The following is a 21576-nucleotide window of genomic DNA, read 5'->3' as shown; positions in this document are numbered from 1 at the left end:
GCAGGAGTTGAGACGCTTGCAATAGACAATGTGTCTTTGTCTTCTAAAGAGCTGGCATTTTGTTCTTCCTGCCTCCCTCGTCAAGCTCTTCATCTGCTTCCTCCTCTCGTGACACTGACCCACAGAGGAAAAACCAAGAAGTTGTGAACACTTTCCTTTTCTTGCTATTTACTCAAAGTGCTCCAAAAAATGAAGGGTGGAAAAGAGAAAAAAAAGGTTTGAGTAGACATGACATGTCTCGAAGCATAAATTTGCTCAAAGAATAGCTCATACCCATCTACTTCTCAGACAGAACGGGAGATTCAGTTCAGAGGAGCTGTGCTGATTAGGAACGTACTGCTAACATCCTTTGGCATGGTGACAGCAACGATTAGCATCATCCTCACATCAAATTCTTTCCTCATGGTTGACTCGTTCACTTTGAGGAAAAGGGGGGGGGGGGAAACAAACTCCCAGGGATCTCAACATCAGCAGCATCAGCATCGGCAGCAGCAGCACATAAATATGACAAATGAGTGAACATGGCTCCGCGCGCTGACATTTATCAGCGTTTAGTCGTATCATCCTGTTACCACATTTGTTTTAGACTTGTCTTGTTTTTCTCAGTACCTCTCCATCATGTGTTCATTTATCACGCAGGAGAACTATTAGTTTTACGACGCCGCTTGACTGCTCGGCCACGGCACTCGTTCAGAGTTCTCAAACTTTTGTATACCGAGTACCACCTAAAGGAAATGTTTGCGTCGTTGAAGTAATGCTGTTTTTTCGCGTTTTCTAAAAGTGGCGTAAACCTTTCAGTTGAGATAATTATCTCTCTCATCATCTTCCTGTTCTTCAAACATACTTCAGACACTGGTCGAGAACCAGAGGCGATTCTAGAGTCTCTAGGGGCCCTAAGTAAAAATTCCCAGGGGGCCCTTCCAACCAGTGTTCATCACCATTATGATATAAATAATATGACACCAACATAAAAATGTATATTAGTTCAAAATCTTTTTTTTTTTTTTCGAAATGAATGAAATAACATGGAAAAACCTTGTAATTAAACTATAAATGTAAAGAACAATAAAATACTGTAAATAGCTTTTTAAAAAAAACTATATAAACTTAGTTAAAAAAAAAATGCATTACACTGTAAAGAACCCACATTATAAAACAATATAAATATATAGAACAATAAAATACTGCAAATAACTGAAAAAAACATATATAAACTGAGTAAAAAAAGATATGCATTACACTGCAAATAATCCTCTTCATTTTCCAACTTGCAGAACGATAACCTCACACAGGTTAACGTGAGGTGGGGTCCCTTTAGGGAGGTTTCCTACTGAGATGTCATTGCAAATCGCCCATTATTTTTTAAGGGTGACGGGAAGGCGGATGGTCACTGCACATTTCAGTAAAAACAGCCCTCAGGCTTCGAGTGTCAGGGGCCCCCTATCAGCTCGGGTGCCCCAAAGCAGTCACCTGCCTTGCCTGTTCACAAACTGCGCCTCTGTAGAGAACCATGGAGCACGAATTGGCAATCTGGCCGTTCGATTTACCTGCTTGTTGAGTGCGCCCCCTGGTGGGCGGGCTGCGAGGTCCGTCCCCTGCAGCGTTGAACGGCGCCACGCTGATCATATAGGTGGTGTAACCAGTCAAGTTCTTCAGCTTCACCCCTCCTTCGGGCATGAACAGAGTCCGCAGCCGCTCCGTCTCATTCTTACGCTGAAACTCCCAGAAGTAAACCTACACAGAAGGAGAGGCATAAATACATATTAATGTATGTCTACAGATGCTGCTCGGGGATTACGACTACTTCAGCTTTTTATAAAAGCCCCAGCCCTATTTCCTACTCAACTCCCTCAAGGGATGAATACAATTTAATTTTTATTCCCTGTAAATGTTGTCTCGAGCAGCAGACTCAAGATTTCATTGAAGGCCCCCTGTGGAAAGTGGTGTTTGTTAAAACGACAAAAACATACATTTAAACGGTGATTAAGATCTAAAACATGCCGTCTCTTGTGAACCACAAAAGCATTTAAATAAAATGATTAAAAAAAAAGAAGCCTCCAGTTCTTTTGCTTTGTTGAGAATGAGCCTATATGGTTTTTTTTCCTTGGATCTTATTTGGCAGACTTAAAAATATACAGTATGTATATATATATTAATTCAACCTTGTAGCCCTGAATGTCTCCATTCTGTGCGTCCACGGGTGGAGGGTCCCACGTCACGTCCAGCTGGGTGGCCGTTGCAGTCTGGATGGCCACATTCTGGGGCGGTGCTGTAGGCACTGTTGTGACACAAACATACCACGAGACAAGTAGGCAAATATTTACTTTTGCGTGCATGTGTTGTCACTCATTGGGCAGACGGCTCACATAAAAGCAGAACACCTACGTCTAATTTCAGCTTGGTATCAGATGGAGAGAAAATTGCATCTGGAATCTATTGGTGCTTTGCCACTATATAGTGCCGCCTTGGTTGGTTTTCCATTACAAAATGGTACGTGGGTGGCAGAGGTGGAAAAAGTACTAAAATATTGTACTCAAGTAAAAGTACCAATACTTTGATGAAATATTACTCAAGTAAAAGTAGTCATCTGAAAATGTACTCAAGTAGAAGTAAAGTAGTTCATTTGAAATGTACTTTAAGTAAAAGTTACCTAGTTACTTTGCGTGGGGTGTGAGGGTAGTAGAAATATGACAAGGGGTCAGAAATCCAAAATTATTTTGGAGCTCGCGCCCGGCACGACACATCACTTTTGACTGGTTCTGGTGTATATTTTCCTCCTGTAGGTCTTCATTGTGCTGAATTTTTATTTTTACTCAGTAACGGATAGGATTTATAAAGTAACTATGTACAATACTTATACTTTAGGTATTCCAATGTACCATTGGTGTACACGTATGCAGACTATGTCATACTTATATTATTTCTTTCTCGGTTTCATGTCAATTTAACATAACGGGTATGTTTCCTTTGTTGTGGGGAGTAAGGGTGGGGGGTGGATGCGTTTTGTACGATTTTTCTGTTTGGGTACGGTGTTTGTGCATGCTGTCTGTTTTTTTTTTGTTTGTTTGTTTCTACTTGCTATGTATATTTTTGCAGTACAAAAAAAAAGAAAATCCAATAAATATTTGTTTGAAAAAAAACTATGTACAATACTTGAGTCAATACGTACTCGAGTAAAATACAAAATTCTGATTTAAAATTGTACTTAAAAAATACAAAATACACAAAAAAAAGTATTCAATACAGTAACTTGAGTAAATGTATTTTCGTTACTTTCCACCTCTGGTGGGCGGAGTCATCACGGCACGGCTGCATGAAACCACCCATGACTTTGTTTTATACGCGACACGATGAACTGATTCTAATGAAAATAAGTACGTTAAAAAGATTAGAGTTCAGTACTTCCTGCGTGACCGTCTGACGCAGACACTGGACTGAAATACAGCAGCAGGGTTTGTGATAGCAGCGCTGTCGCTAAATAATTTTTAACTGATCTACAGTTCAAATTTTTTTGTGCAAGACTTCTTGCTCATGCCCCTTGCTGTGATCGCGCATAGTATCGCCTCAGCTCGCTCGGAACGATGCCTGAGCAGGTACGGAAAAAAAGTACCAGGTGCTATCGCTAGTGAAAAAGGAAAAAATAATAGTGCTGTGCCAAGGCGAGTCATTTCAGCCTCTCAAACATTACAGCTCTTGACACCGTTGTTGATTGACATGCAGCGAAGTGTGCACAACATACCTGCTTCTCCCACAAACACCTCCTGTGGTGGGCTGTTGGGCCCCTCGCCCACAGCGTTGTACACGCTCATGCGTATCTCGTAGCGCTTGTGTTTACTCAGCTCTGCGGCAGAAGTGAAGAAAAAGGTGCAGTTAGAGATTACATTCGACTCCAAAAATGTGAATTACACTTTTCAGTTGAGTTTAGTTCAGCCACTTTGAAGCAATGACTACTTGAATACGAGCGAATGAAGTCAGTCAGCTTCCTCCATGTACACCCAAACAATCGGCGGTGAACTTCTACATCATTTACAAATGATTTTTTTGGGAATTCATTCAGGGACACTGCAAGTATGTGGGTTTTTGAATGAGTTCTGCATTGGAAGTTATTATCCAAACAAGCAAACGTGCAAAATAGGCTACGCAGGCTTCTGTACTCGGTGTCCAAAGATTTCTTTAGAAACCGTACTTCCATTGGACACGGTAAAAGTGTTTGTCCCTCTGTGAATGCGCATCAAATTGGCCGAACGTGGTGCTCCGTATTCCTATTATCTTGTATCACTATCTAAGGCAGCAGAGAGCTCGAGACATGTGGTGAGACACAAAGAATTACCTTTTGGGAATGTAATTATTGAATTGTGTGCTTTTGCGAGACTTACTGTCCAACTCATACTGGGCCAGAGTTGAGTCACTCAGATTACGGATACTGTAGGGTGCTGTGGTGGAGACAAAAAAAGTTAAATATATATTTTTTACAATAAATAAGACACAATGAGAAGAGCATTTTAATTGTCGAGAATGGCACGGGTGTGTTAAGTGCTCAATAACATATGGGCCAAGTTTCACAGAACCGTACAAACAGAGAGTTCTCCTGAGTGAACCCCTAATAATAGCCTGCAGTTCTGATCACACACTGTGAAGAATCAAGAGCAGCGGGGAATTAAACTGCAACGTTTCCTTCTGTGTGACACACCGACATCGAGAGAGAGAGGGAGAACAGTGCTTATTCCTCACCAGTGAGATCGGCCCAGGTGGACATGCTGTTGATGGTATGAGCGGAGTAGCTACGCAGACGGTCGTACAGCAGCTCGCGATATCGAATCCGAAAGCCCAGTAAGATTCCGTTGACCTTCTCCTCAGAGGGGGGCTATAAGGGAAAGATTTAGGAACGGAAATCTCCTTTATATATAATCATTTCACCTCAACAGGCATGTTTCGCCTTTGCCTCTAACTCACTAATACTGTACAGATTTACGGTTATTGAAACACAGACAAAAGAAAACTGATACTGAGCTCATCCACCGGTGAGTAACAGAGAGAAATCCCCCCCGCCCCCAAACATGAGAGAGCAGGCCCAGCAGGCAGAGAGAGTGAGCACAGAGGGAAAATAAGAAGCACTATAGCCTTATAAACTCTACAAGTGTTCTCCATAAAAGTAAAAACTGTGGCTTGGTGCCTTCTGTTTTTCCTCTTTATGAGCTATTAATTCAGGTGAGAGTGTGGGAGAGGGTGTTTTTTATTAGTGAGAGTCGAGGGTATGTGTAAAAGTGCGTAGCATCCAGGCTGTAAGCACCAAGTCTAACCGTGGCCTCTCATTAGAGGACATTTTTTCTCAACAACAAAACAATGAAACAATAAAACCAAAAAGAGAAGCCGCGCCGTCTCGTCTTACCTGCCAGCGGAGCATCACTGACGTCGTCGTGTGCGGCGTGACGGAGAGGATCGTGGGCGCTTGGTCGGGCGCTGATGAAGATAAAAGTGAGGTAAAAGGAGCTCAATTGACCTGAAAATGTGCACAATTCAAGATGCCTCATCTGTTCATGTGCAGTGGCATTCACGGGGCATAAAAAAACAAAAAAAAAACACGGGCGGGCTACAGCGGCGGAGCAGTCGCTGACAAAAATAGCAGCTGAAAGGATCAGTGGAGCAAAGTTAAAGTTAACACCGAAGAAAACCGTTGCCGGGGGGGTTTTAAAAGCTGCCCTTTTATCTCACGGTAACGGCGTGCATTACATCACCTGCTGACTCTGCCAATGGTGTGTCTACTTTACCACCACGACAATAGGCTAATTCATGCAGACTTTAACGCTTTCCAACACGACGCAGAACACTCTGTCTTCTTTTTACATTGGTGTTGACGCTGGATCTTTAAATACATCCATATCTATGCAGAGAGTGTACTGTATATTGACACTAGAATACACAGTCTTTGAATTTAAAGGCATTGTTTGACATTTTTGGGGAAAATAAGTGATAATCTCACTTCAGTAAAGCGAACTGCAGGAAATACATACAGCGACCGAGAAATTGGGCCATTTACATACACATAACATCCCATAAAAGCTGAAACCGTGCCATTTTTACATTTCAGCAGATTAACAAAATCACACGCTTTCGGAGAGCTTCAGAGGCGACCGTCACTGCCCAAGTCCGTTTGTATTATGAAGTAATTACATGTTTATTAGCAGACAGTTGTGTTCTTACCATCCTGTAGAGTCGTGATGGCCTCGCTCTCCTCGCTGTACTCACTGTCCCCTATGTCATTGGTGGCTTTTACTCTGAACTGGTACGACGTAAAGGGCTTCAGCCTTAGGGATAAAAGGCACAGGCACAAAGCACATTAATCTTGATGATGAACCGCCGCAGAGGAACCTACACCTTTTAAAAGCCGCAGACATCAAAAGAGAATTGTAGTCGCGCCCGTGACAGCGACAATATTTCCATGCGAGCGAACCTGGCAAATCGAAACTCAAAAAAACCCCGGCTGCTGCATTTGCTGAGATTCAGCCCTAACATCCTAAATGTCCTAAACCAGTCAAAAATACACAGGATATTTCTGTAATATAAGGATGTTGTTGCCAGTTATTCTACAGCTGGGGGGAATAGAGTGTTTTAGCGAATGCGGCGGTTGGGACTGTGGGAGAATGGATCGTTGTTTTTACGCATTATACAATGTTTATACGCTATACATTATACATCTGTTGTGGCACAGTATGGAAATGGAGGTGAAAGTAAAAGCTACTGGTCGCGTTCATCTCTACCTGGATACCACGTAGGAGGAGGCTTCATGGTTGACAGAGGCGGAGTGCACTGTCCAGTTGTTGACAGGAAGCTCTCTGAGCTGAACCGTGTAGTAACGCACAGGGGAAAGGCCGTCGCTGCCGGGCTCCCACGACAACAACACGTGGCGGGCCTGGACGTCTTTCTGCGGAACCACTGGTCGGCTGGTGGGCTGGGGACGAACTGGAGGGACGGACACACAGACAGAGGCGTGTGAAAACACAGGAAAAGAAACATTGACAAAGAGGTACAGGAATGGAAAAAAACGTGGTTGCTTCCATAAATGGCAATGGGATCAAATACACTTTCACGTATTTGCCTTCGTTACGATGCGCAGACGAGGTGAAAAAGAAAAAAAAAAGAAAAAAGAAAGTGCAACTGTGATGACTGAGGAGTGGCTGAGAAATGATAGTTGCAGAGTAAACAATCGCCAGCACGCCTTGAGGGAAGCAGATGGACTGATTTCGCTCTCACAAAATGCATCAGAGTGCTTCTGATAAACACCCAAAGGGCACAAACACTCTCAGAGAACACATCTGCTTATTGGACTGTTAACCGAAAACGAAGCGAGTGCGGCGAAGGCTTAAGCACGGCTCCTTACAAGACGTGTCATTACGGAGATCACACACCTGCGTCTGCTCACTGCACAGTTTCAAAATATCACTTTACTTTCCAAAACACAATCAGATTGTTTTGTTTCAAAAATGTTGTATAATCTCAAACCACATCGTCGAGCCCTCTGCTTTTTATTAATCTTTTAAACGCGACATTTGCGGTTTTACCTCTTTTCTCCGTGGTGACCACCAGCGCCTCCGCGGCCTCGCCCCAGCCTTTCCTCGTCTGCGCCGTGATGCGGAACACGTAGACGGACTCGGGCTTGAGGTTGGTCACCGTGTACTGGCGAGCGCTCGGGCTCAGCACGTCCACCGTGGCCGTGTTGCTGTTGGTGGAGTTGAGGTGGTACGTGATCTGGTAGGCTGGAGAGAGAGAGAGAGAGAGAGAGATGCAGCAAACAATCGAGGCGTGTCGTGGCAAATTCAATTTAGGCTGAAAAATGTATTATCGGGCATTTGAATAATTCCTCGTTTGTATTGTTTTTTTTCCCTGACAACAAGATGAAGCTTTGTCCCCGTCAGACATTATTCCTTCAGCATCTGCTGCCGTGTGGGTCTGTCATATTTCACAATCTACGATAAATTATCCGACAGATGTCTAATGAATCAAACGCTCATGCAGAAATCCCCCCTATTAGCTAACAAGAGAATCCAACTCCCTTTACAGCAATACTGGAAATTAACAAATTTGATTCACCGCCCGAAACGATGAATGGAAAAAAAAGAGTCATCAGGGATGACACCACTGGACCTGAGGGTCCGTTTAATACAATTAAAGAGTACATCTTCAGCGATTAAACCCGACTAATACACGGAGATGATCTTGTACTTTACTAACCGAGTATGATGCCGTTGGGCTGTGAGGGCGACTGCCAAATTAGTCGGACTGATGTGGTGCGCACTTCGGGAAACAAGATACCCACCGGAGGTCCTGGCACTGCAAGAAAGTAAAAAGATACACAACTCAGAAGTGACTTAAGTTTTTATACTTGCTGCCATACCCTTTATATTCCTCATTGTTGGGGCCCTACCATCATCCAGAGTCCTCTCCAGTATGGGCGGAGAACTGGGCCGACCGTCTCCGATCCGAGTGAAAGCCAGAACCTGGATCTCGTAGAGCACGTATTTCCCGAGACCAGTTAGCTGCACGCTGTGGGTGGCGTTACCGTCCACCATCCAGAAGTGGACCGCACTGTCAGAGTCCTTCTCTTTGTACACCACCTGATCCGGCAAGGACATCGGCGAGATGAAAGACGACGGGGGGGAAATTAATGAGCGCGGACATTAACTCGTGTGTACCGTCATCCTGTTGTTTTGTGTGCTGCTTAAAATAGCTGATATTTAGCTAAATACTAATTAGGTGCGTTTGACTGCTCGGAAGATGAAACAAACAAAAACAGACCTTGTAGCCCAGAATCAGACCATTTCTGTCGGGCTCGGGGACTTCAAACCAGCGCACCAGGATGCAGCTCGAGGTCGTCGCGAAAGCAGAGACATTGGTGGGTCCACAGGAGGGAACTGCAAAACAGACGCAATCGCAGAGAAACGTGTCTGAACGCTGCATATATGCTGAAAAAATAATTAATTTGCCACACTCTGCCTCTGTGTGTGTGTGTATTCATTGTGTGGATGTAATTGTCTAGCAGAATGGCAGATTGAGGGATCTGCTGTGGTGATATCATTTGTGTTTTTGTTTGCGCACAGCCTTTGATATCCTGGTATACCCTCGAAGGCTGCTGCTGCTGCTGCTGCTAAAGAAAAAAAAAGAGAGACTCTGCAAGAATAGGCCTTTTCTCTTCCTTGGCACTCATCCCTGGACATAATGCGCTGATTCCTAAGAATTTGCTGGAGTAAGTGGAAAAAAAAAACGAGCACAGGAATTCCACATTCAAGTCCATGTGTTCTCAATTTCCTCAGACTCCTTCCTTCACCCCTTTCATTCCTCAATACCCAAAGTCTGTTAAGGAGGGAAAAAGAGCTGTCTGAAATAGAAGTGAGCTGCTGAAAGCGGGATATCCGATTTGGTAACAGTCTGCAAGTGTAGAATAAAACTGCGTTTGTAATCCTCTGCTGTGAATAATAATTAGGTATCTCATAATTTGCAAAAAAAACACTGTAAAATACATGTAAAAATACTGCAGTGTGTGCTGCAGTATAAATCTATATTAATAACTCACCAGACTCCCTGGTCCTGCCTCTGACCGGCTGGCTCCACGGTCCGGTTCCAATACCGTTGATAGCCTGCACCCTGACCTCGTACTCCGTCCACTCCTCCAAGTCCTCGATCGTAAACTCTCTCTCAAGACGGTCGGCGATTACGTGGATCAGTGGCCGGCCCTGTGAGCCTACGCGGGAATACTGAACCCTGTAGCCCACCTGCTCGGCATTGCCGTTGTACTCCCATTCAGGCAGAGGCTGGGCAAAGAGAGGGAACACGGATAAAAACGTTGCGGGGATAATGGTTATAAAATGTCATGGGGTGACTCAGAGGTGACAGATTTCTATTTACCATCCATCGCAGCCAGAGGCTGGTCTCGCTTGCGGTGCGCAGGGTGACGTTGGCGGGTGCCATGTCAGGAGGAGCCGGGAGAGTCTGGATCCTTCGAGAAGGCTGGCTGGGAAGGCTGGTTCCCACTATGTTTACCTGACGCATTCGGAACCTGTGTGAAACATTATGATAACATCACTCGATGAACCACTTGTTGCAGTCGCAGTGTGCATCGTCTTGTTGCACATGAACTGACATCAGAGCACTGAATATGCTGAGCGGAGAGACGGTGTGTGTGTAGATGTGCGACGATGAACCAGAATGCGAACGTTTACCTCCGCCTGTAATGTAAAGACGCAGCACTGATGCTGGAGTGATGACAACTATAGCTGTTGTGAGTCTGTGGGGATAGGCTCTGTGCAATGTTAATTTGATGCATTGAATGTAATCATGGAAAAACAAGACGGCGCTAACGTAAACATTATGTGCGAGCACGAGCAAAGAAAAGCAAAAGATCCAGAAAACAACGACAACGTAAGCTCCTGTGGTATAAGGGAAATGCATTTGAGCCTAAGATTTGTTTTGGGCACATTTAAAGATTAATGAGGGAAAACAAATACTTTGTTATCCATGTTGCATTGAGTCGTGAGAGATAAGACATCATTAAGAAGCAAATATCGGCGACTACATAATAAAGCTCTGGGTTTTTCCAAAGTCTCTAGGGGTCTTTAGAGGCATAAAATCCGGGTGGATAGTGTAGTCAATGCATTTTACATGTATTTGTGAGAGTGTGCTATTGCCGGTAGTGTACCTGTAGAAGGTGTATGGGTTCAGTCCCGGCACCTCTAAGGAGCGAGCCTCAGGTTCATTGGAAACCTGATGGACCATCACCCAGTCTTCATTTTCTCCCACCAGACCCACCTGAGACGAACAGAAAAACAGTGTCATTCTCCTTGGGGTTTTCTCTGGGTTCTCCTGTTCCCTCCCACAGTGCAAAGGTTAACTGGACTCTCAAAAGTGACCGTAGATGTGGTCTTTCGCCCCCCTGTGTCAGCTGGGATTCTCATGAGGAGGATAAAGCAACAATGAATGAATGAATGAACTAAAATCTGCCTCACCTGAGCTTCCACCTGCCAACGGGAAATGGAGGTCTTTCCATCATAGCCAGGTTTGAACTGCAGTGTGACAGAGCGTGGGCCGATGTTGGAAATTGCCATGTTGGTTGGAGGCCCAGGAAGCTCTGTGAAGAAGCAGGGAAGAAAAAAAGAAAGAAGAAGAAGAAGAATGACTCTCTTGCTGCTTCTGGTATGTGGGCTTTACTGTGGCGAATCCATCAACCATGGCTCCCTCTTGTGGCTGCACAGATACTGCAAACAGATCAACTTCTCACTGATCTCACTTCATTTCCTCCCTTGTGCTCCCAACTTCAGCTAAGCCAGCAAAAGCAGATTAGATTTGGGAGGGGAAAAAAAAAAAAAAAAAAAAAAAAGAAGAAGCCTGCACGCAGAACACGGGCGGAGACAGTGTCATGAATGTCAATTACGCTGCAGTTATCTGGAGATACGATTCAATCTGATAACCGAGTGTTTACACTTAAGCTGAGTAAACAATAAAAAATGCATTGTTCCTGGGAAATCCTGGAGGAGAAAACAATCTGAAAAATGGTGAATTTGAAAAACAGCAGGAGAGCAATTTCACGCGTATGACAATCATAGTTTGATTGCATGAGTGTGTGTGCGTGTACGATGGGATGTTTCTGCGTGTCTAGGTAGAAATAAAATTTGGAAAGTGCCACTGCATAAAACAATTAACTCTTCGTCTTTTTTTTTCCCATAATACCTTCCTGGAGATAAACAATGCACTGACTATCACATATCCCCCCCGTTTGAATGTGCAATATAATTCAAATAAATCCTCATTGAAGATATTAACATCAAACCATTACCTATAGGAGTGTGGACAGAGATATATTCCCTCCTGTTGGGCATACTAAGCAAGTTTTTCAAAGACTGCCTAAATGCATGTGTATTCAAAGGAAATGTAAAACACATCATGCACATTGTGGTTAATTCTTTTTTAATCTTTTCGGTTGGATCATTGCAGGACAGACGCAGGTTCATCAGCGTTTACTTAACACATGTACACGGTGGGATTAATTACCATTGTGGGGACAGTAACTGCTGCTCCAGTAGCCTGCTCTCAGATTAACAGCCCATCATTTCCCCCTGTTTTTCGCAGCGGTCCGGCCTCCGAATGCTGTTCTGATAATTGACATGGGCATTGTATTTCTATTACGCTGCTTTTTGTTTTTAATAAAGCGTTTAATGAAATCATTAAACACTTTAATTGTCTTTAATCCTCTCTTAGGAGCTCTTATTTGATGGGGTTTGGTATATCTATATCAGCGACTTTGACTTTTTTTTCCCCCTGTTCCCTCTATGGTGACCACAGTACGATGTCATCGCGACAAAAAAACAGTACGTGTTGAAGTTCAAGTAAAAACGAAAACTTAAGGGACAGGAAATGACATCAGCCACAGAGGCTACTGGGAGCTAACAGCAGTTAGCATTTGAAAAAAGTGATCATTTGCAGGCCTCGAGCAGGCACATTGCCGTCATATATAACATGTATCCACTGGACAGATAAATCCTCAGAGGCTGGAAGTTTGTGTAGAACTCTGTGCTGCAATGTGGACCCAAAAATAGAACTTTTCGCGGACTTTGCAGACTTCCGGTTTTCTGATGCCGTTGCCCTCGCCAGCACTCTCGTGTGTTTTAAGGACAAAGCGGAGCCCCGTGAGACAACAATTCCATGAATTTAGCGTCTTGGTACGTCCCAGTGAGCGCGGAAGTCAACATCGCGTATTTTATCTCCTGTACTCGGGTAGGGCCTCCAGAGTCCCAAATTAAAATGATTAAAAAGTTGATTTTGCATAATATGGGACCTTTAAACCAGACTCTCACAAGTGAGGGAGATACATTTGAAAGGAACTGTGTGGCTAAAATAACCAGATTTGTTTGGTTACTGACCTGGTGGAACACCGGATGAGATGGTGGACGACGACAGCAGGCCCTGACCCTTGGAGGTCATCCCTGCCACTTCGATGGTGTAGGTGGTGAGAGCGGTGAGTCCGGTGACCCTGTACTCCAAGGTGACGTTCGGCAGGTAGTGGGTAACTCTGGTGTTCGTTCGGTTGTACTCCTCCCACGAAATGCGATAACCTGCGATAAGCGGCACACGATGACACACGAGATAGGAAATCCTCTCGAGGAACGATTGGAAGCGAGTTTCGCAAAAACACTAGTGAACTCTCCGCTCGCATGCTGTCTGGCAAGCTAAGAGAAATATCAAATAAATGTCATCAACAATTCGATATAGCAAATTAAATTAGGCTGTGATTATGCCTCCATATGCACACACACACACACGCACGCAACCTCCGCCCATTTCCCATCCACACACATACATGTCCTCACCCTCTCAAAGTTAATGCAATTTCGTCCTCGGGCCAGCAGCTCTTTTCATGCGGTTGCATAAGGCATTAGGCGGAATATCTTGTAAAATCAATAATTTCACATGGCATGCCAGTATTTGTCTCCGAGGAATACGCAGCACATTACAATGTTTGGTGGAGAAACCTCACGACGCGCCCGCTGAAACTCGGCGTATGTAAACGATTTGAATATTAATGTCACGAGCTGGCTTGTTTTTTTGTTGTTTGTACCTTATTAAGAGGGTTAAAGTAGAACAGACATTAGTTCATTGAAGAGATCATTAATGAGATCAATTTGCATGTACACACTAAGACTGACAGACATTATACCTATGTATTTCATTTTTACTAATTGACTGGTTAAAAAATAATAGTGGACACAAACTATAATACTTGTCGTAAGAGACATACTGTATTTAAAGTTTAAGATTTCTTTTTTTGTTCAGGTACAGTTGTGTTATCAGTAGAAACTTGTTTAATTGCGTCTCTGGAGATGACTGCTCGTTATGTAACTTCTTTTAAGCAGCAGCAGCCTCGTTTATGGTGTATTTATTGTGCAGAGTTTGTGTAAAAAAGGACACAGTTGTTATAGAACCGCACACAGCGATCGTGTATATTTGGCGTTTTATAAGCTCGTGAAGTCTGTTTTACCGCGGCTAAATGACCCAAATAAACAACAAATAATCAAGTACATGTTCTAAGTGAACCCGACTGCAGAGCTAATGTGCTGGGATCACCAAACAAGGTCAAGCAGCTGCTTAAGAAGCTAATTACAGCAAATTCCTCCCGTCTCAGTTCCACCTAAGCGCTGCCTTTTGCGTGATTGCTGTGTTTCATTAGAGTGCCATGTACCATTCTGCCTCATTACGGTTATACAATATTTTGGGGGAATTGCGCGACACGTACCTGTGAGAACCCCGTTCTTCTCGTTCGGCTCGCTCCAGCTGACTTTGAGCGAAGTGTCCAGGATGTCGGTGAAACTCAGGTGACCCACGGCGCCGGGAGCTGGACGGGGGGGGACGGAGAAGAATAATGAGCAAGTTCAAAGGGCTCAAACGACTCTCTTTGCACAGAGCGTGGGCTCATCGCTGACGGTTTATTAGATGTGGCTACGAGCTAACTGACTTGCATTTGCATTTTAAATGAGTTGGCTTGGAAGTCTGACAAGTTGAGGAAAATTAGGAGTTTTTAAAAACCTGACTAATAAAGTCTACGGGGCTTAATTACAATGATCTTGCTTGGTTGCAAAATATACTCATTCATTAGCAGCGCTCTACAATTTTGTTCTGCATGAATTATAGATCCTGCCCGAAGGATGTGTTACTGGGAGACGCTCGTGTCACTTTGCCACCACGGGAGAGAGAAAAACCGAGGAAGAAAAAAGTCACATACTGTCCTCGAGTGTCCTCAAAGCTTTGGGCGGGCTGCGGGGGCCGTCTCCGGGTGTAGTGAAACACAGCACAGAAGTGTGATACTGAGTGAACTTCTTCAGACCTGTCACATATCCCACATGTACGCTGTCCTGAAAGTTCGGTCTCACCGTTACCATAGCAACTTGCTCATCTTTACCAGGCTCCCATGCCAGCAACTAAAGCGAGGGAAGGGGAGAAAACGGGGGGGAAAAGAGAAGGTGCGAAGAAAATTACACACAGTCAGAAATAGAGCAGCTAATCATTTTCCAATAATGAAAAAATCTCACATTTATTCTCACAAAACTAACACTCGTGTCTCCCTCTGGTATTTCCTGTGCCTGCTCTGAGGAGTTACTCGTGCATCACAGCACTCCCAGATAAATTTAAAAAGATGCTGCAAAGAGGTTTTCGACCGGGAGCGAATGGTGGAATAGTTGCGCTAAGACGGGCCAGGAAAGGAGGAGCGTTAACGCTCAAGAGAGGCATGATTGCATCCCATTATGCATGCTGATTGAAGACCATATAGCATATACAAATAAGACCTAGGTTCACCAATTAGGAGCTTAGCTAATGAGTCCCAGTGGCACATCTATTGGGTTCATTTCAAGTTCCTAGTGTAGTCAGGGAACTTCGAGGGAAGAGGACGTCAGACATAAATTTGACTGCCTCCCTCTCGCTTTCTCTCTCTTCTCTCCATTACCCCATATATTTCTTCCCTTGCCTTAGTTGTGATCCACCTTTCTCTTCACCTTTTCCTCACTGCTGCTTAATGCTCTCCCCGGAGGAAAAAAGGCAGTATTTAAAATTCAGATTAGGTTCGTACAGTACGGAACCCCACCACCCTGCTGAGTAAGGCCTGTGGAGCGCCATTGAACGTATAGACAAAAAAAAAGAGAGGAGAATGAAAGAAAAGGAAAAACCTCATTGACATAATTAAGTCTCAGTAGAGTTCGGGGGGAAAAAAATAGAACTATCCTAACGAACGTGGCTCCGCGATTCCCTGTGGACGACATTGTTTTCAGTAAAGTATACAGAGACGGGGAGATGGACTACATTCAAGAGCCCAAGACAAAATAATGAAGACATTCATCAATTACGTGCACGCACGGCTTCACAATAAAACATGTGAAAAATGGTTGCAAAGATAAAGAGAATGACCTCCGACTGACAAATGGGAGAACTGAGTCCATCGTTCAAAAATGGCAACAAATATCTTTTGCCCTATGGCTCTCGTCTCCCCCTCTTGCTACACAGGATATGTGATCCTACAAATTCTCCTCTGACAGTTCTGTCAATGGAAGTGATGGCTGGCAGTGATGGCCGCGCGGCAACTACTGACCTTGTAGCCCTGGTTGATGCCGTTGATGAACTGAGGGTTAGGGGCTGTCCATGTAAAGCGGATAGTTGTCGAGTTGACTGACTCGGCTTGCACGTTGCCGGGGGCGATGGTGGGCACTGGGATGGACAGGGAGAGAGGGGAAGGAATAAGACAAAATCGCAGAAAAAAGGAAAAAGGAGAGTGGAATGTGAAAAAAAACAACAGTCTTTCAGGTGATGGACGTCTGCCAGCACCTATTCTGATGTCAGTATTGATTGCTGCGGCACAGGTCTGGGCAGATGCTGCCATCGCTTTTTTTTGACGACACACCTAATACCTCGGCTCTGTGACAGTATCTTTGTGATGGTGTGAGCTGCTTACAGATTGTCCACCTTTTTACAAAGAAGTGTTAAAGGTGCCATATGTAAGAATGTTGCCAAAAACGGTTACTACATTCAAATTCAAAATACCGAGCTCTTTTAGGTTTCGTTTTCTTACGTAACTGGCAACCCGTGGTTGCTCGGCAGCTGAGACTCTACTGACTGCAATGATTGGTAGACGGGGGTAGGTGGCGCCACATGCCAAAACATGATTTGCAGTCTGCAAAATATTTTTTTTAATGCAGATATTTTGGCTGTACTGTTGTTGTTGTTGGTGAGTTCAGTTTGTTATATGAACATTATTCCCGAGTCTCTGTGACATATTAGGAGGATTTTATGGCCAGTTGCTTTAGATTTATTACATAATGCACCTTTAAAGGTGGACAATAGAATAGCACTGATCAAATATGCATGAAATCAGTGCACATACAGAATATCATATTACATCCCAGAGCTTATCTTGCATTCAACTGATTCCAAACACTGATACGAGAGCTCACCTCCCTGCAGCGTCCACTCGGTGACCTTGTGGCTGAAAGTGCCCAAACCTGCCCCGTTGAAGGCAGCCACCTCAATCTCATAGTTGGTCCAGATAATGAGATCCTCCAGCAGCAGGTTGGTCACTTCTGGGCTGGTAATGTTCTTGATTTGGTAGTCCACGGGCAACCCGGTGAGACGGTACCTGAGGGGCACAGACAGACTTCAAGAACAAATAGACATGTGTTGTGGATGAGGGTTAATGTGATTCCTCCCTTGTTTGTACCCCCTCTGTTTAACAGGTTTAGATGTCACCCCCCGTCCACCCCACCCCATCCTCCTTTGAAGACTTGCAGTACGCTCCATCTCCTGCTAGGGGAGACAAAGCACCGGCAAAAAAAACAAACAAACGTGTGATTACAAGCCTGATGGCACTGACTGTTGTCTTGATAACACCTGCTGTTTAATTGGGCTGAAATAAATAAAGTAACACAAAACCAGACTAATTACATGTTTACACGATTTACCTGCGGTGTGGCATATTTCCAACTCACTCTGTTGGAGTGAATAGTTTACTTTTTTTTTTTTCCCCAAGTCAAACCAGTCGTTTCATTTTAGTTTGCTGTCAAACAAAATTATTTTTAATTGCGGTGGTGCGAGGTGACACTGCGAGGGCTCTTAAGTGAAAAAATACTGTGTTTGATTTTAATCTGTTAGCCCACTGTAATAAGATAATGGATGGGTGTAAAAGGTTGTGGAGAGGCGTGTGTGTGTGTGCGTGTGTTTGGAGTGATGAACTGTTGTGTAGATGCGCCGCATGGGCATATTATATTATTAGGGAGAGTTTCAACATTTCAAGGACACACATTTTTTTCTCATGTATGGCTTTTTTTGGGATCTGATGATGAAAATTTGAATGTAAGATGTAAGAAAACAACATATTTCAAAAGGAGGAGGAGTTGCTCAGGGAGGGAAAACCTTACCGGACAATGTAGCCTCTAAGGATGCCGTTCTGGTGGCTTTCTGGTGGAGGCTGCCACTGGATCATGATGGACTGGTTCGTTCGGCCGCTCGCGATGACGTTCTGCGGAGGAGCACTGGGCGGCTCCTCTGGGAGAGTGACGCTGAAAAAGAAAGAGGAGCGATGAGAACCCGGCTCAAGTGAGGGCGTATGCGTTTCAAGTTTCATAAATTTTATGGCCATTATTTCAGCTAAAGGACTTTTGACAAATCTTTTTTTTAACACAGAAAACCCCGATACCACATTGGAGAAAAATCCTCAGACACCTTGGTTATACAACCACAAACGATGCGAGTGCAAAGTGTGACAGCCGCGCTGATGTGCCGCGTCTCACCCACACTCTGTTGTTGACACAGTGAGCATGTCTGCTGTTTCACATCAGCTTTTTCATATATTTTAAACACTGAAATACTCCCCTGTATTAAATTAAATGCCTGTATTTGCAGTCGCTCCTGTAAATATTTTTTTTTTGTTTTGTTGAAAACAATGGGTTCAGGGAACTGAAACAGGAGCAGCGCGTGTTGTGTTTGTGACACGTGACCCATAAAGACATTGAAATGGGAGTGAAATATAATTTTTTGCCGTCCATTTTTCGCTGTGAGATGCAAGCTTTTACAGCCACGGGGCTCACACGGGCAGTATGGCGGCTCGAATTTCTTAACATGAGGGCCCGAGTGCAGACCCAGCCTATCACTATTCACCAATCAACCACAACATAAAAAAACGGGGTTGCTGCTTTTCATGTTGAGTACACAAGTGCCTCAAGAGAAGGGGTCGTATGAAAGATGGGAGTGAGATCTGTGGTAGCCAACCCCCTGCAACACACACAGAAGCCACTTGTACACAGTCTGGTCAAGCTAGAAATGTTGTGTCTTTACTAGGCTTCGCTGTAGAGTCACTTTTTTTTATTGCATATCACATGATGTTAATGCCACAAATTATAAAATGTCATCACACCATGTAAAATCCCACACAGGGGCTTGTTTGTGTCAGTGTACACAAGTAAAGCGTAGATAATGTTTTTTTTTTTTGTTTGTTTAAAAAAAAATAAAAAATAAAAAAACATTATTTACGCTGTGGGTGCCATGGCTTTCCGGTGACTTAGGAGCTGACAGCATTGAGGTGTTGTAACCGATGACTGGCGGAGGGTGAGGGTGGAAGCGGGGTGGTGATGGGAGGTGTGTGAGGTTGATCTCACTTCAAAACCTAAATCCCTCCCGTGATGTTCATGTTTGGGAATGTATACGCTCTAAAAGGCTGCACAGGCACATCCCACTTCACTGGCTCTTGACTGAAGAGATCAGTCAAACTGGCTGTCTAGGAAACAGATTTTCATGACCGCAATGCCCAATTTCATAAAAAAAAAAAAAAAAACATGTGTTGATGTTTTGGTTGACTCTGAAACCAAAGGAATGAATGAAGTGAATGTGGATGGTGTAGTCTGGTACTAAATCAAAAGTCTTTGATGTACTATTACACTCGGATAATATGAGTGGGAGTCAAGCTATACATGTATGTATGTATGGGTTCAGTCGGACCGGAGTGGGACTAGTGCTGGCCTGGGGGCTCTGCACATGCGCCGCACTTCCCACCCCCGGTTTTTACAGAAATAACAGGAGGAAGTCAGTACATAGAAGAATGGGTGTTTCCAGTCAACATGTTTCCATGCATGTTGTCAGTTTTTAGTCTGACTAAGACAATAATTTGGTTTTCTTCATATCATGCAAACATGTTAGTCCGACTATAATCGAGCTAGTCTTAGTCGGACTAAGATACCTGGATAATGTGATTCATAGTCCGATTATTCCTGCATGTATACGGTTAGTAGGACTGGAGGTGGACTTGGCGTTCTGCGCATGCACCAACATTTCCTCCCCGGACTTTGACCCAGAAACATGTAAATGTACCAGACAAAAAAAGTGCCAAAATCCAGGCCGGTGCAGTTGTTGGGCTGACGACGAGACAGAATTTATGCACCGTCAGCATAAATAATTTAATCATTTTGAAGTTGTCAGTGAGAACTAACGGAAGCGTATCGCCCACTTAGCATAGCGTGGGTGTTTTGTAAACTGGGACGAGGGCAGCATTCCAATCGGATGGTGCCGTTGAGTCACAACTGTGGCTTTGACTTAACTGTGCATGGAAATGTACCGAGTGTGTGATATATGTCTTTAGCTTACCGCTCCGTTTCCTTGCTAAACTGCCCCTTCCCCACATCATTAACGGCACAGAGGCGAAACTGATAGGAGCGTGCCGGAATCAGGCCGTTGACCGTCACTGCCGAAGACTCCGGCTCAATATTAGCCAGCAGGATGGCCCAGGGAGCATCTAGAACAAAGAAATTAAAAAAAAATGTACACCCTGTTCCACATGTGCACACAAAAATTCTCATTAACATGCTAACTATTCCCCTTAACTACCCTTTAAAATGTAACATTTGTAAGTGAGCAGTTTTGTTTTTACTGCCATACAAAACAGGTTCTCTCTCTCTCTCTCTATTGCTTTTAATACAACCACTTTGTCATGGCAGGTCACACGTTTGATCAAAATTCATTAAAAAAACATGAAGTCGTGCTGAGAAAAAAAGAGACGCAAGGAAAAACAGAATGTAAGAACACAGTATGCTGCACACAGTGAGCCCAGCCCTGTTCTTCGGAGCATCTTACCTGTTACACGAGGCGCTGTGGAGGCACAAATTATAGTGCCGGCTTACGCTTCTAACTTCAGATTAAAAGCAGTGATGGACAATTTTAATTAGTCCTATTGATTATGCCATTACATTCTTTTTTTTTTAAGCCACATGGGGAAAACAAACTGAACAAACAACATTAAATGCGTTTTACGCTCATTGCTGCAGCATTGATCCCAAGTTCCCTGTTTCCCTATTAATAAAAATAGCAAATAGATCTCAAAAGGGTTTAAACACCCTGACATAATAATGGGTCAGGTGGTGCAGTTGATGGACGCATGATATGACTTACTATTTTCCGAAACCTCCAGGATGTAGCGTATGAGTGGACTGTTGCCGTCGAAAGGCTTGGCCCAGGCCAGGTCAATAGCTCTTTTCTCCGACGTGCTCAACAGAGCTGTGGGGTTCTCTGGGGCATGGGGCAGCTGCCTGCAGGGAACAGCGTGACAACTTTCGATAAATAAAAGAATCCCTTCTATCACAACAAAATCCCCCTGCAAGGGCCAGAGCGCTGCAGAGCGCGTCGTCGTTCTCCCGACGTCTCGCTTTGTGTGAATCGGGGAGGTAAAGATGAATCTTTCATAACGAGGAGAGATCAGTTAGATAGGCGATGAAATGCGGCGAGACAAGGCGACAAAGATGGCTTCCTTGTCAAGACGGACACACGGGGGCAAACATAACAAGATAGATATCACCGGAGGGGAAGGAAATGGATTGAGAGGCAGAAGGAGACAGATAGGAAGGAAATGCACAAGGACGTGAACGAGCGAGGCCAAAGCTGGGGATCGTTAATTCATCGGGTCGTAAATTCAGATAAGTGCTGACAGATTGATAGATAAACCTTACAGCAATGAACAAACACGCACTGTAAATCAGTCAAAAGGCAACCAGCTACTAAGACGGCCAG

General features: G+C 44.1%; 1 protein-coding gene across 1 annotated transcript in view; it reads right to left on the bottom strand.

Moving 5' to 3' along the window:
* The window catches only part of sdk2b (sidekick cell adhesion molecule 2b), a gene marked incomplete at its 3' end in the record, with an annotated part of 74769 nt that overhangs the window by 15121 nt on the left and 38072 nt on the right, over nt 1–21576 (bottom strand). Inside the window, exons 13-36 of the mRNA XM_083903979.1 lie at nt 20962–21098; nt 20161–20308; nt 17943–18083; nt 16983–17164; nt 16124–16239; nt 14765–14960; nt 14279–14377; nt 12909–13100; nt 10998–11119; nt 10691–10800; nt 9901–10051; nt 9569–9806; nt 8794–8909; nt 8423–8612; nt 8230–8328; nt 7560–7754; nt 6759–6960; nt 6202–6305; nt 5390–5460; nt 4732–4864; nt 4377–4433; nt 3740–3841; nt 2163–2278; nt 1548–1734 (exon numbers count right to left, since the gene is read on the bottom strand). Of these exons, the coding sequence (XP_083760105.1) occupies nt 1548–1734; nt 2163–2278; nt 3740–3841; nt 4377–4433; nt 4732–4864; nt 5390–5460; nt 6202–6305; nt 6759–6960; nt 7560–7754; nt 8230–8328; nt 8423–8612; nt 8794–8909; nt 9569–9806; nt 9901–10051; nt 10691–10800; nt 10998–11119; nt 12909–13100; nt 14279–14377; nt 14765–14960; nt 16124–16239; nt 16983–17164; nt 17943–18083; nt 20161–20308; nt 20962–21098 (3404 nt within the window). The remainder of the gene's footprint in view (nt 1–1547; nt 1735–2162; nt 2279–3739; nt 3842–4376; nt 4434–4731; nt 4865–5389; nt 5461–6201; nt 6306–6758; nt 6961–7559; nt 7755–8229; nt 8329–8422; nt 8613–8793; nt 8910–9568; nt 9807–9900; nt 10052–10690; nt 10801–10997; nt 11120–12908; nt 13101–14278; nt 14378–14764; nt 14961–16123; nt 16240–16982; nt 17165–17942; nt 18084–20160; nt 20309–20961; nt 21099–21576) is intronic.

Source organism: Microchirus variegatus (assembly GCF_963457635.1).
Source record: "Microchirus variegatus genome assembly, chromosome: 17".
Lineage (NCBI taxonomy): Eukaryota > Metazoa > Chordata > Actinopteri > Pleuronectiformes > Soleidae > Microchirus > Microchirus variegatus.
Note: the sequence above shows the minus strand (reverse complement) of the source record. Positions and strands in the feature narration are given on the sequence as shown.